We start from the raw sequence: 15,707 nt of genomic DNA, 5'->3' as shown, positions 1-15,707 counted from the left end.
TGAAAACGCAGAGCTCTGATCCAAGTCTCCAGCAGATGGCAGTAATGCACTGATAAGTGCGATTTGCCAATAAATAGAAAGAAGAAGAAGAAGAAGAGACATGAGAACATGGCAGATGTATGAACCGTGACAATTTTGTGATAACTCATTGATTTCACTTAACTTTATTTTATCTGTAAATACTTAGATGTTTTGGATTTTTCTGTCTGTTGTTATGTAACATAAGAAACTCTAAAAACTCACCTGCAAGAATCAGAGCAGGACAGTTTATTTTACATCTGCACTTGGTAAATACTGTATGTGGTAGACTAACTAGATATATTCTAAGCTCAATGTGCGGCAATTGTCTGAAGCCCTTATACCATTACACCAATCCATTGGCCCTTGGCCATCATGTATGTCTCATAAGGCAATGCTTGCACCATCTCACCTCAGACTTTTAGAAAAAAAAAAAGCAAAGACCAGTCAGAGGTTAGCTTACAAAATACATAAGACAAATCAGTATGCAAATATCAAAATTACATAATCATTTGTTACATATTGAGCATTTAATATTTTATCAATGTACATCAAAAGAAGATGTTGAAATTGTCAGTTTTACTAAAAAGTTTAAATGGAGTCTGTGGAGTTCCGTGGTTTGAGGAATTAACAGGTTCAGAACAAACTGTAAAGCGTTCACATGTAATGTGCCTGATGCTAAACTCGTGCTCATGACAGATGGACGTGGCTGTGTATCAGAGGTAAAAAATATGTAAATACTGTTCAGTTTCTCGCAAAAAAACAATTGTTTCGTGTCTTAGGACAATGTATCTTCACGAGTCGCAGGGTGTAATTTGGATTTGTCTGTGCATGTTTTTTTTTTTTTTTTTACTTTTAAAGGTCTGGTGCCCATCCACTGCAATTATTTGACTGACAGACGGCACCGGTTTTCGCAAAAAATCTTTGTTTGTGTTCTTCTGAAGAAACAAAGTCACCTACATCTTGGATGCCCTGGGGGTAAGCAGATAAACATCAAATTTTCATTTTTGGGTGAACTATCCCTTTAACCAGTATGTAGCAGTGTGGTCCTGCGAGACACAACATTTCGTTTCACTATATGTCCACACATAGCAGAATGACAATAAAGCTTGACTTGACTTCACTTGACAGACTTGAGAGATGTTCTGTCTCGTGATGAAGAAGACTGTAAAATAGACTGAAATAAGTATTCGGAAAATAATTGAAGACCAAAAAAACATATTTTTTATGTTTGCTCATTGCACGTCTGAAAGAAATGATGAACTTATAAAATTATTCATATATTTTCATATGAGAAAAAAAAAAGCAAATATATCTGTAAATATGATAATTAAATGACGTCAAATCATCAGTTAAAATGGACTATTACAACATTTTAAAAGCCTTCTGTAGAAAGTTTAATATGATGATTAGATGAATCAAGGTTAGACAATTGTCATGTATTTATGTTATTATTGTCACAGTTTTGTCATTGGTTTTTCCCATTTGTCTTCCCCCTGTCATTTTGCGATCATTTGGTTTAGTCCTCGTTTGAGTAATCACCGTCACCTGTGTTTAATTATGAGTTACCCTTTATAAGTCTGTCTTTGAGTTCAGTGTATTGTCGGTCCTTAACGTTATCTTGATGTGTGTGAAAGCCCTCTGTGTTCCTGCCTGTTCCAGCCTTGTTCATCTTGGAGAATTCTATTAAATATATTGTTGATTGTTAATCTCGTCTATCGTCTCGTCTCGTCCTGCACACACCCGTGACAGAAGGACCGACCCAAAACAGTTCACGGCGTCTTCCCCTGCGTTTCTTTTCCGTTTTTTGTAACAGTGTTTTATTTTTATTTTTCCCTTTTCCCTCATGGATGATCCCGCCGTCCTCATCCTCCTTCTGGAGCAGGGGAACCACTCTCTCGAGGACCACACCAGAGACTATGTGAGTCTAATCCCATTCACGCACTACCCGGACAGCTGCCTATGCTGGCGTCCTGTGGATCTCACCGGACTGTCGGCTTTGTCGAGGAGGACGTCAGCCCCACTCACGACCCAGAGAGCAGCCAATCATCGCCTCGACATGCAGAGTGTGAACCCGAGCGCACCGCAGATGAGGGAATAGAGCCGCGAGCGACAGAACCGGAGTCCTCTCTGGCTGATCAGGTGCGTGAGCCGGATTCTACATCTGCGACGGTGGATTGCGACGTGGAGCAAGTGAGGGAAATGGAGAGCCCTGCCCACTGCAACTCCGCTGGGGGTGAGCTGGAACACATCTCTGGGGACTTAATTGACTTTGTTTCCGAAGTTGTGGAGTATAACAAGCCTGATTTAATAGACTTTTTCTCTGAACCTCTGCATTACATAAATTTCCCACCCATCCGCCCTCTTCTGTCTGAATCTGCCTGGTCCCCGCTGGTTCCGCCCAGCCGTCCTGAGTCCCCACTGGTTCCGCCCAGCCGTCCTGAGTCCCCGCTGGTTCCGCCCAGCTGCCCAAAGTCTCCCAGGTCATCAGTCAGTCCCCTTGCTCACCCTCAGCCCACTATCTCTGCAGTGGGCTCGCCGCAGGGATGCCAGCTTACATCGGTGGCATGGCTGGAGGATCCCTCAGCTCCGCCTCCAGCCTCTGAGTCCAGATCTCCACCTCGGCCCTCCGACCCTGCGACTCCACCACGGCTCTAAATGCCCTCCTCCCCACCATCGCCCGTCGGTCCACCAGCTCCACCAGGCTCCATCGTCTCTCCGGCTCCGCCCTGGTCAGTCGTCGTCCCTCCGTCACCTAAGGACTCTGCTCCTCCGGCTGTGCCTCGTCGCGCCGTCCCAACGGCTCCTTCGGACTCCTCCCTCCCTTCGGCACAGCCTCCATCCTCTGTCGCTCCGGCTCCGCCGTGGACCTCCGGACCTCCGCCTCCGCCTCGGCCGCCAGAGCCTCCTGTTCCGCCTTGGCCCTCCGGATCCGCGGTGTCGCCCTGGATCTTCGACTCTCCATCTCCGCTTCGGGTTCCTTTGCCAGCTGCTCTGCCTCTGTCGGTCGGCCCCACGGAGTCGGCGGTCCTTCCTCCACCATGGCTCCTCCCTCCGTCGGCTCCGCCGTGGGCTGTCATCCTGGCTGCGATCTGGGTCCTGCTCTCCTGCTTCAGGTCCCTCCTGTGTCTTCCCTGGCTCCTCCCTCCGTCGTCGCCCCCCTTGGACTGTCTTTTTTGCTCTCTGGACTTATGTTTTGGTCCCCCTCCTTCAGGTTGCGTCCTCCGCCGAAGCCCCCTCCCTCATGGACTCAAGGTTTCTGGTTTTCCGCCCCTCTCTTCTTTTTTGTTTTTCTACGGCGCGAGGACGCGCCTATTTGGAGGGGGGCGTAATGTCACAGTTTTGTCATTGGTTTTTCCCATTTGTCTTCCCCCTGTCATTTTGCGATCATTTGGTTTAGTCCTCGTTTGAGTAATCACCGTTACCTGTGTTTAATTATGAGTTACCCTTTATAAGTCTGTCTTTGAGTTCAGTGTATTGTCGGTCCTTAACGTTATCTTGATGTGTGTGAAAGCCCTCTGTGTTCCTGCCTGTTCCAGCCCTGTTCATCTTGGAGAATTCTATTAAATATATTGTTGATTGTTAATCTCGTCTATCGTCTCGTCTCGTCCTGCACACACCCGTGACAATTATAATCATTCATGGTCATTAAAACTATTTGTCTTGCTCTGTTGACCACTGTATTTAATATTACATTTAAAGCATTCAGTACAGCACATGGAACACATTCATTTGAAAGCTGCATGCAAATATCCATAATATCATTGAGATGAATATAAATATTGCTGTAATTTGGCCTGTTATTTGTAGAGTATTTTATTCTAATATTGTATTTATATTTCCTCTCTATGCAGCAAGTTCTTCCTCCCTGCAAAAAAAAAAATATATATATAATAAAATTCAACACAAAAACATTTATTAAGCTCAGAGAATGCAAATTGTGAATCATCAGATTGTGAGATGCACAAAAACTCACCTGCTCTTCTTGCACAGATGATCTGAAGAAGAATCACAGTAGGAGCAGCAAACGCCACAGTCTTAAGAACAATCGAAATCTCTACAAGAAAGATGTGTGGACAGATGATAGACACAATCAGAAAAAAAAAAAAAAAACATCGAAAAATTCTTGACAAAGCACTGCAGATCTCAGCATTAATGAATTGCATGTAATGACATGCAGTACCTCTGAATAATGATCCAGCAGTTAAAGTTGGAGAATGGCAATGCAGCAACTTGTTTCCTATTTAGAAAACCAGAGTTACACACATTATCAGGCCAGGGACAAAGTCCATACAATAAGGGCTGATAGAGAGAGTCTACAGAGTGATGCTTGTGCTTCAGTCAAGGATGGCCGGAGAAACATTAACATTATGCTTCATCTAACGGCAGTAATTGTGTAGTTGTTCTTATAAAGCTGAGATGGTTGACAGCTATTTTATCTTTTCAGAGCTGTGATCTCACTGCTGAGGTTCGGAAATATGTTACTCAAAACTCAGTCAGTTTGACCGCAGGAGACCAGAGATCATCTCTGAACCCAGACTAGACTGATGATGCTGGGAATTCTCAAACATTCACATTCAAGTTCCTCTTTTGCTGTATGCCATTAAGAGAAAACATGTTCACAAAAAGATTAAATCCAATATTTGGTGATAATATTGCATAACGAGATTCATAAGCTGTTTTTTGTAGGCTGGTCATTTTTAACTGTGAGCACCAGAAGTGTGACTTTGTTCCAAACCAAATAAAAGCATTTCAAAACAAATTTACTGATTGAACACCTAAGCGCACTAGTTCATAGAAGAAAACAGTATCTGAGAGTCACTGCAAAACAATGATGTGAGAAAGATAGTGACGATGTACCTTTAGTTTCATGATCCTGAGAGTTTGTGGTGTGGACTGGAATCACTGCTGTTGTTGAATCAGCCTCAGCTATAAAGATGAATGTTAGTCCAGTTTAACCAAACTGTAGAAAATGACAATCATATTTTAATCAGATACTCTTCATTTTGTGACTCTTGTATTACCTGAAATCTTGACAGTGTTTGTGGCTTTTTTGACTTGATCTCTGTGAGTAACATTGCATCTCCACTCTCTGTTGTCATCTTCATTCAGGAGTGTTGTAGTCAGAGTGATGATACAGTGTCCTGGAGCTGATATCTGATATCTGAAGTTTGATATCGTCAGTTTAACTCCAGCCTGATTCACCCAGAACATCTCAGTTCTCTCAGAACGGATCCAATCATCACAAGAGAGTCCATATGATGAATACAACTGACAGGAGAGAGGCACAGAGCTGCCTGGACTGATCTCAGTCTGTGAGGATGATGAAGAGACTGAAACACAGAATAACACACAAATCACACACTTTTCAATCATCATGAGAGTTCAAATGAAATTTGCCCTTTTTAAATTGACCACATATTCATAAATTTACCATGAAGAACATGCAGATAAACAAGAGCATCAGCTCCTTGTTGTTGTCTTTTCACATATTGTCGGCAGCAGTAAGATCCATAATCTTCTTTTGTGACGTTCTTGATGTTCAGAGAGCAGTCAGACCCCAGACTCAGTCTCTCATGACTCGCTGTGTTTTTCTTCTTTTTTCCTAAATGAATCAGTACAACTGTTGCTGAACGACTGAATCTGTTATACATCCATGTAGTTGATTTGCAGTCATGAAGAGCATTATTACAGGGCAAACGGACATTTTCACCAGAACTGATGAACACATGAGACTCATCCACTCCACTGTTACCTGAAACAAAATAAACTTTTGTTGTTCAAATATACATTATATATAAACTTTTGCATGCAGATATAAAGTGAACACTTTCCCAGGATTTTAAAGAGCATGTAGAAATGTGTTTACCTGTGAAATATGAACCATGTATCATTGTACACGCTTTAGTAACATAACAAACTGAATTTTTTTTTTTTTTTTTTTTTTTTTTTTATGGATTCCCTTCTTAATATTTATACAAACTTCAGCTATTACATAATGTTATTTTATATTATTTTTTCCAAAACTTCTAAATCTGAGCACATCTCTCCTGGGCTACAAATTCTGCATTGGCATTAAATATCACATAAATTTTAAAATCTTGCTTTTAACTTACAAGGCCCTCAATAATTTGGCTCTCTCATACTTATTAGTGTTACGTTTGCTGGGGGATGATGAGCCAGAGGGGAACTCGGGGAGTCAGGAGTATCAAACGAACGAGGTATTTAATGAATAAGGGAACCAGGATACATGACAACCAACATAACGTTAAGACAGCACAATGAACCTATAGGAACAAATTGCTTATAAAGAGTGAGACTAATGACTATGACAGGTGTAGACAATAAAGCAAATTAACACAAACATGGGAAAAACCATAACATAACAGTCCAAGGAATAGAAACATAAGGAGACATGTAACAATTAGGGCTTTCAAAATAACTAAAAAACTAAATTCGAATTTTGTACCTAAGTATTATCAAAATTTGAATTATATTCAAATCTAAATTGCATAATTTCAGTTGCAGTGATTCTGGCTAATCTCCTGAGGCCACATCGAGCTAACTATTACTAATGTATGTTTATTCAATAACATGACTATCTCTGAAAAGTGTGCATAGTGTTTAAAATAATGTTTATAAACCAACTATAATTAATTAAGTTGCTTGAACAACAATAAGCAAAACAGCTTCATATATGTATGTCTGAGTTAAGCAATGGAACGAAAGTCAATCACACAGATTACATTTGTCATTTAAAAACATGAGATGCAGTGGGATGGGAGGAGAGATGGCATAAAGTCCCAATATAAGTTTTTTTTTTTTTTTTTTTAAGCTGAACTTGTATTACTTTACATGGCTTTCTACACATGCTTCTTTCTTTTGTGAGAGGCAAGTGCAATGGTGATGGACCTATCTCCAGAAAATGTGCAAAATAATGCGTTCTGTGTACATCTTAGTTTTAGTTTCAATTTTCAATTCAGTTTTAAATGGAAGAAACTAAAGTGTGGAAAAAGGTAGGGTTGTCTGAATTTGGGCCATACACGTTGGCAATTCTTACCGGGTTATTGTTTATTGATATGTTCATGATAATAAAGCGTACTTCTGGGACTGAAATAGTTGTGTTATGGACAAATTGTAGATCCTTTCATTATCAAGATACATACATCCTCTTTGTTTTGATTTTTAAGTTGTCGAAAATGAGTGAGTTAATTGTGTTGATCTTAGGGGTGTTAAGTTTTGAGTCTGAAAGGTGTGTTTCTTGTAGTAAACATATCTGGCTGTAGATTTTCCAAATAGTTGAGAACTTTAATTCTGAGAGCTAATGCCACGGATGTTCCAGGTTACAAATTTGAGCTGCATGTTAAGTTAATATTTCTATACTGACATGTGTGTGTTTGCCAAACATCAAATACAGAACAATAAAATATAATGGCTCCAGACAGACCTATGCATTTACAACAAAACGAGCAATAAAAAAAATAAATAAATAAATAAATAAAAAAAACTGAGTTTGAAAAACAAAACACAGGTGACTGAGGTGCATACTTGTGTGGTGCAAAGTGCATCTTTTAAAATTGTCATTACATTAATTGGACTTCATGTTTAAGCCAAATTTGCCATTTTTGCCTGTCCAAACAAAAAAAATCAACAAAACATGAATTGTATTTCTGTTTTTGCTGTATTTAGGTTCATAAATAAAAAGCATTGGTGAAAACATCACCCCTAAAATTCCACACCATTCCTCTAGTTTGGAGAGTAAAGGCACAAGTCTACCACATTGTAAGAATAAACGAAACACCAAAAAAGGGCACCCATCCCCTACCTGGAGATCGATGTGCACTCTTTATCTGTTTGTAGCTACAGTATTAAACCATGCACTATTCTCCACTGAAGTTTCTAGACCTTTTTTCAAAGGGAGGTTTGTACAAGGTTCTCCAGCATGCCTTGGGGGAGGAGCCTGATCAAAAAAAAAAAAAAAAAAACATGCCATTTAGACCCTTTAAGTCCTTCTAAAGCACAAATGTGAGAAACTTTTACACATGTGTAAAGAATATATAACTTTTTTTCCAGTCTTTTTTAAAAGTGTCCAATTCATGAGTCTTAAAACTGAGTAGAAACTCTTCTTTTTCTTAAAATTCTCCGACAGCTGGTACAACTTCCAATTCTGGGAAGCAGCAGTCCATTTCTCCATGTGTTGTTTCCAACAGCTGTTTAAAGTTCACTGGTAACACATCAATAATCTCATTTAAGAGTCTTTGCACCAGTCTCACTGACTTAAAACCGAGCTTAGAAGTCAGTGTCTCTGCCGATATCCAGCCATCTGATGTTAAAAGATGTGCAATTTTTATAAATCCCGCCTTCATTAGAGCTCTTTTCATTGATGGGGATTTTACCATTTCAGAGTCCACAGCAGAGTTATGCAGTAGGGGTAATCTTGTAATCTTTTAGCTTTAAATCGGTTTCAACAATCAGGATAAGCGCAAGTAATTACCATTTTGAATAGCTGCTATACCCACAGTCTGTGTGCACTGTGTAAACAATGAGTGTCATATACACGCGACAGATCGCTTCCGCCGTTTGCGTATACTACGATAGAGCGCATTCACATGTAACGAGCCGAAAGCTAAGCTCGTGCTCAGGAGAGATGGACGTGGCTGTGTATCAAAGGTAAAAAATGATATAAATACTATTCACAAAAAACAATCGTCTGTGTATGTTTTTCTTTCCTCTAAAGATTTGGTAACCATTGACTGTCATTATTTGACTGACAGACTGCACCGGTTTTTGTTAAAAATCTTCGTTTGTGTTCTGCTGAGGAAACAAAGTCACCCACATCTTGGATGCCCTGGGGGTAAGCAAATAAACATCAAATTATCATTTTTGGGTGAACTATCCCTTTAATCCATAGAGCTCAATACTATGAATGTCCATAAGAAGCAGGTGCCGGTCTAGCCCCATCCCTCCTGCTCTTCTGAGTTGGGCACAAGTGACATCAGACCAGCTGACATCAACACCATAGAGAAGTATTTTTGCTGTTTGGAGTCAAAAAGTCATTACCCTACTTTTTATGTCCACAAGTCCTTGACCGCCCTCCGGTCTGGGTAAGAACAGAGTAGGTGCTTTTATCCAGTGTTGACCAGACCAAAAGAAGTCTATTATATGTTTTGAATATCCTTTACAAGTTATTCGGGAGGTTCTAGAACACTCATCTTATGCCACAAGAATGAGGCTACAAGGTTGTTACAGATATGATAACTGGGGTAGCAGCCATTGCCATTTAGACAACAGAGCGCACACTTTCTCCACCAAAACCCACCCATTTCTGTCTTTTATAATCTTCATTCCCTAAAAACACCCCTAAATATTTAAGACCAGTTCTACACCATTGTAGATTACCAGGAAGTGTTGGACTAATTTGGCTTAAACCACACCAGAGCGTTACTTTTTACCCAGTTAACCTTAGCTGATGAGGCTTTACCATAAATCATTAACATATCCTTTAAAACTTTAACATCCTCAGCATTCCTTAAAACAACAGTAATATCATCAGAATAAGCCGAAAGTTGGTGAAGTCATTGGTGAAAGAACTATTTACTTGTAAAAACATTAGTTTTTCCCTTAGTTTAGAGGTTCAATAACCAGGCTGTAGAGTTTTCCTGTAATTGGGCACCCCTGTCTTATGCCACTTTGTATTTTAACAGACAACCTGCCATCTTAATCATGCATGTGGCATTGTTATATAAAAGTTTTATCATATTGATAAATGGCTCTCCAAACCAAAAGGCCTCCAATACTGTGAAGAGGTACTGATGATCAACTTGATCAAATGCTTTTTCCTGATCCAATGAAAAAAATCCCACATTTGTATTATTATACATAGCATAATCAATGACATGGACGTACTAAATGTAAGTTATCACTAATACATCTGTCTGTTATACAATATGACTGGTCCTTTTGTATAGTTTTATACAATATTTTGTTTAACCTATTCTCAAGACACTTTGATATAAGTTTATAATCAGTACAAAGAATTGCCACTGGTCTCCAGTTCTTCAATAAGGTAAGATCTCCTTTTTTCTGAAATGAGAAAGTTAAAATAGCCCGTTGACATCTCTTAGGTAAAAAGCCTGTATGAATACATTCCTGCAACACTTCAAAAAATGTTTATAAAACTCACTAGGAAGTCAATCTATGCCTGGAGTATGGCCCATAGAGAGTCCTGTAACAGCTTCAGTTAGTTCCCCGAAAGTAAGTCCAAAATCCAAAGCATTTCTCTCTACTTCATTTAAACATGGAAGATCTTTTAAAAGTTCATTTTGAGTTTGAATGTCTATGCTCTCAGCCGAATATAAGTTGGAATAAATGTCTACTGCTAAGCGTTGCATTTCCATAGGGTCAGATGTACAATGTTCATTGTTTTTTTTCAAACTGTGCATTTGATTTTATTTTGCACTCTTGTATTCCAGGTTGAAGAAAAAATAAGTAGGAACATCCATATCTCTCAATGGCACAAATCTACTTCTCACAAGAGTAAACAAAATTCCCTAATGTGTACCTTTTCAATTTCCCATCAAATAATAGTGTTTTCATATCTGCTTTTCTCACTATTCCAGGCTTCCCAGAAATGTTTATAAGATTCACAAAAACTCTTATCTTGTAATAATTAGGGCCCGAGCCCAGAATGGGCGAAGGCCCTCTTGTTTTCCTAAGGATTCTTATTTTTTTTTTTTTTTTTTTTTGTTAACCTTCCGGGCACTTAAGGGGGTCTTAACATGCTCAAAAACTCTTGAAAATTTGCACACATGTCGGAATCTGCGGCCATCAGGACGTCACAGAGGCTGGTACCGGGGCGTGGCAAGGGGACTCTACAGCGCCCCCTGGAATTTTTAGGGCCATATAGCACACATACTTGAACGTACACATATGAAACTCGGTACACATATAGAACTCATTGAGCTGAACAACTTTTGTACTCTATGTCATTTTCTTAACGCAACAGGAAGTGAGATATTTAGGGCTGTTTAAAAAGCGCATGCTCTGGAATTTAACGTACTCCTCCCAGGATTTCCATACGATTGTCACCAAACTCGGTCAGCATGATCTCAAGACATTGGGGACGCTAAATTGCGAGGGGATTTTTGATATCTCGAACGGTTTGGCCGTGGCAAGGCGACAAAGTTATGGCGAGAAATGAGAAACAGGAAGTGTCTAATAACTGTTGCACACATTGCCTGATTCTGATGAAACTTCACCAGTTTGTTCGTTGTATGATGCCGATTCCATAAATGTGACTATTATGAGTCAAAGTTATAGCGCCACCAACTGGCAGCAGGAAGCGTTTCATTTTCAAAATGCGTTGAAATCAGCCTCTTAATTTTACTTGATTTTCTTCAAACTTCATCAAAATAATGTCAAAACACGGCCGATAAGAATATGTAAAGGGTACGATGATAAATCAAATGCTGTTGCCATGGCAACGTGTTAAACTTTAAAATTAGATTCCTGTCTTTTCGAAGCAGATAACATGTTTAGAATTTCATGAAACTCAACACACACATCAATATTAATGATAGTTAGACACTGGCAAAAGGTCATAAATGGGCGTGGAGCAGGCACTCTATAGCGCCATCTTTTGACAAAAGTTGGGGGGTTAGTTTTTCCTACAGTCACCAAACTCTGTACATATATTGTTCTCATCAATCTGGACAACTTTCTAAATCAAACTCATTAGCTAAGACCAACAGGAAGCCGGCTATTTTGATTTGAATGTGGATTTTTGGAAAAATCAGGCTGTAAACAAATTCACACTCCTTCTAAGAATAACAAGGTATTCACACCAAACTTTTTTAACATGAAGAGAAGATTCTGAAGATGTTAAATTGCGAGCGGATTTGGGATATCTTGAACGGTGTTGACGTGGTGATTTTTTAAAAAACATAACCCTAATTTTTTATATCTTTAAAGTGCAGCATCCAAACTCTTTAAAACTTTTTTCACACAGAGATCTAATCATTATGAGCAAGTGCTGGTAATATCATAGTTATTCAAGCTTCTATGAATTAAAGAAAATTAAAAAAAGAAATCAGTAAACTGTTGTCACTGGGCTGACAGTCTGTGTTGACACTAAGAGTGACTGAAGGGGGGAGGGGTGAAAGGAAGAGAGACCAGTGGAACATGCTGTTTTGCTTAAGACCATCTTTGAGGAAGATGCAATTTGCACATTGCACATTGCTGTAGTTTAATCTGCATAAATAAGTCTGAACTTTGAGAGTCTGATCTTTGAGAAAATATAAAGGGTCACGAACTCTTTCATTCTTTGTATATTGCAGTTGTTGTTTTTTATTTATTTTTTACTGAACTGTACCATGAACTTGTCCTATTCAGTCACATAGCAAAAGATTAAGAAAAATACAGCTTTTTAGCATGAGCGATTTATCTTCATTGATAGACATTTATTTTCATAATTAAAATTTTTGATTCAATAAAAAAAAACACTAACAATTTCAAGACAAACTTTGACAACAAAACAAACTTTGCTGTTATCTGTTCAAAACATCTGAAAATTGTACCATTTTAAGATGAGTTATATTTATATATCGCCCCATTACAATACCCAACTTGATTTTTAAAGATATTTTGAAAGAATGAAGCGTTTATAGAGCACTTTATTGTGTATTGCTGTACACCCACACGAACTGTGTTCATGTTCATGTTAATTCACAGTACATACACTATGTTAAAAGATACTAATTTACCTTTAAACAATATATGAGTACTTTTTTAGGTTAATATTAATTAACATTAATAAATGCTATTTATTATTGTTCATGTTAACAATGTTAACAAATGAAACTCGATGGTAAAGTTGTATATTTAGTGTGTATTTGTCTGTGTGTTGATTTAAAAATGTAACCCTTTCATTTCTGTAAACTTTAAATCCAAACTGGCAGAGGGTTACTGTGAATGCATGTGCCAACTGGGCACCGTTTTCCTAATTGATTCTTAGTTATGTAGCGCTTAAGAGTGATGTCTTATAACAGGAGTCACCTGCAAAGCAATGTCCACACACAAATGGAACAGATAGGTAACGATGACATTTAAACAGAAGTGGTGGACGTAAAGCAAGCAATAATAACATTTTGTTATCATCATGAATTACATGTTCTTATCATCATCCTCAGAATATAGGGAAAATGTTCCCTATATTGTGAACGGCTTTGGGATATCTTGAACGGTGTTGATGTGGTGATTTATGAAAGTAACAATAAAAAAGATGAAGAGTTATTTTCATATATCTTTAAATTGCATTATTCTTACTCATCAAAACTTTTTACATATAAAGAACAAGAAATTCTTAGGAAATACGTGTAGTTTCAAAATGTTATCATGCTGAGAGGCCCCAAAAACATTAAAAGTGTCAAATAAATTCGTCTGATTAAAGCTCTAATACCAGGGATGAACACTAGAGGTCCTCATAAGATAAGGAATCGTTTGACCTCTAATGCTATTTAGCTCATTGTCAGTGTATAATAATGACAATAATCCATAGAATCAATTGATATGTACTGTACTGTCAGTGTAATTTTACATAATTATTTTGTATAGGTGCTTAAAGAGCATTAAAATTTTTTTTTTATCTTTTAAGGAAAAATTATGTGATTTAAATACATATATACACTCTGACTGATAGAACAAAGTATCTTATAAGTATGACACTATACTGCTCAGTTCACTTAATTAGAATGAGAAACAAATACAAAAAGGCCAAAAAATCAACTAAGTTAATATGTATTTATTTTTAATATATTTGTTTATAATTATTTCACAGATGCTTATAGACTATTAAAATAATATTTAAAAATGCTTGTAGACCATAAAACATGGTAACTATTTAAAATAGGGTCCAATACCTACAAAAAAGCCTCTTGGAGCAAAATTTGACACCCAACAGGAAGTCGGTTATTTTTAATTTTCTCAGCAAATTTAGTCATTTTTGCCATTTTCAGGCCTCGTACTTGAACGAACTCCTCCTAGAGATTTATCCGGATTAACGCCAAATTTGCTGAGTGTAATCTAAAGCACTTTGTGACGGTAAATTGCAAAGATCTAGAGTTTTCATCGGAGGGCGTGTCCATAGCGGTCTCGCAAATTTCGATGTTTCGCCATGAAAAAGGAAGTTCCTATAACTCAGGCATACAATGTCCGATCTGTCCCAAACTTCACATGTGTGATAACACTCCTGACCTGATGACATCTACATTCCCATATTCAGTTATAGTCATAGCGCCACCTGCTGGCAACAGGAAGTGTCATGCTGTACTCTACAACAAACTCCTCCAAGAGATTTATACAGATCAACACTAAAATCGGTCAGTCTAATAAAAAGGCTTAAGTGATGTTAAATTGCGAAGATCTTGAGTTTTCGTTGAAGGGCATGTCCGTGGTGGCCTGACAAAGTTTGATGTTTGGTCATGGACATAGAAGTTGTTATAACTCAGCCATAAAATGTCCAATCTGCCTCAAACTTCACATGTTTGATAAGAGTCCTGGCCTGAAGATATCTTAAGGCCAATATTCAGATATCATCATAGCGCCACCTATTGACAGCAGGATATATCATATCTTGCACTAACTTAAACATACCAAGGTCAATCTGCACCAGACTTCATATGTTTGATGAAAGTGCTGGCCTGAACACATCTACATGTCAATAATCAGTTACAGGCATAGCGCCACCAGCTGGCAGCAGGAGGTTTGGCACATTTAAGTGACTTTGATCTATTTTTCCTACATTTACTGTTTTAAAAGCATAATGCCCACCGTTTGCCGTTTTCCTAAAGCCACCGGTCGGCGGTGAGCCCGGGTGCGAGGGCCCGTTCATCGCTGCTTGCAGCTTTAATTTTACATTGAAATGCCAATAAGCAGTTTTATTTTTCTTTGATGCCAATGTACAAAAAGTTTATGATTAGTAAAAGAAGTAGGGATGATATCTGTATGTCATTCTATTTTTCATATTATTTGATAAATACAATCTATCTAGACGTGCTGCCGAGATTCTCTCATAATTCACTTTTACCCAAGTATATTGTTTTGTTAAAGGATTATTTTCCCTCCATATATCTGTAAATTAAAAGTTTCAAGACATTAGTCAACACTCGTGACTAAAAAAATTAGGTTCCTCTCAATTTCCATCAAGTAATGCATTGAGTGTGCAATTCCAATCACCAGCTAAAAATATGAAATCACTTTCTTGTTCTTTTAAAAAGTTTTTTTTAAAAGTATTCTATGAGTTTCTTTATTTGGTGCATAAATATTCACAAAGACAAAAATAAAAAAACCTTTTATTTCAGCTTTAACTGCTAATAACCTTCATGGTTCAATTTCTTTTTTGTACAAAATCTTAGCTTTGACAGTATTGCAACTCCTGCACTCAGATTTGTTCCATGGGTAAGAAAACACTAATTACTCCACCACAGTCGCCAATCAACCTCATTAACCACATCACTATGGGTTTCTTGTAAGAAAATCACATCCAGATTTTTTATCCTGATAAATTCTAAAACTGTGTTAGCCTTCTTCCTATCCCTCATCTCATTAACATTTAAGGAACCCACCCGTATTGTTTCCAAAAGGACGAGAAAGAGTTCAATGATCACAGTCAGAAAAAAAGACAATCTTGCCAT

General features: G+C 38.1%; 1 protein-coding gene across 1 annotated transcript; it reads right to left on the bottom strand.

The window, feature by feature from the left end:
* Window positions 1-4,540: 4,540 nt before the first annotated feature.
* Window positions 4,541-5,912, bottom strand: LOC141336962 (uncharacterized). The gene is made up of 5 exons (XM_073842719.1): window positions 5,888-5,912; window positions 5,453-5,773; window positions 5,043-5,351; window positions 4,879-4,947; window positions 4,541-4,611 (listed from the first exon to the last, which is right to left on the bottom strand). Exons 1-5 carry the CDS (start codon window positions 5,910-5,912, stop codon window positions 4,541-4,543), a joined length of 795 nt encoding a protein of 264 aa, XP_073698820.1.
* Window positions 5,913-15,707: the final 9,795 nt, after the last annotated feature.

This window comes from Garra rufa, chromosome 1 (genome assembly GCF_049309525.1).
Source record: "Garra rufa chromosome 1, GarRuf1.0, whole genome shotgun sequence".
Lineage (NCBI taxonomy): Eukaryota > Metazoa > Chordata > Actinopteri > Cypriniformes > Cyprinidae > Garra > Garra rufa.
This window is presented reverse-complemented; position numbering and strand designations above follow the sequence as displayed.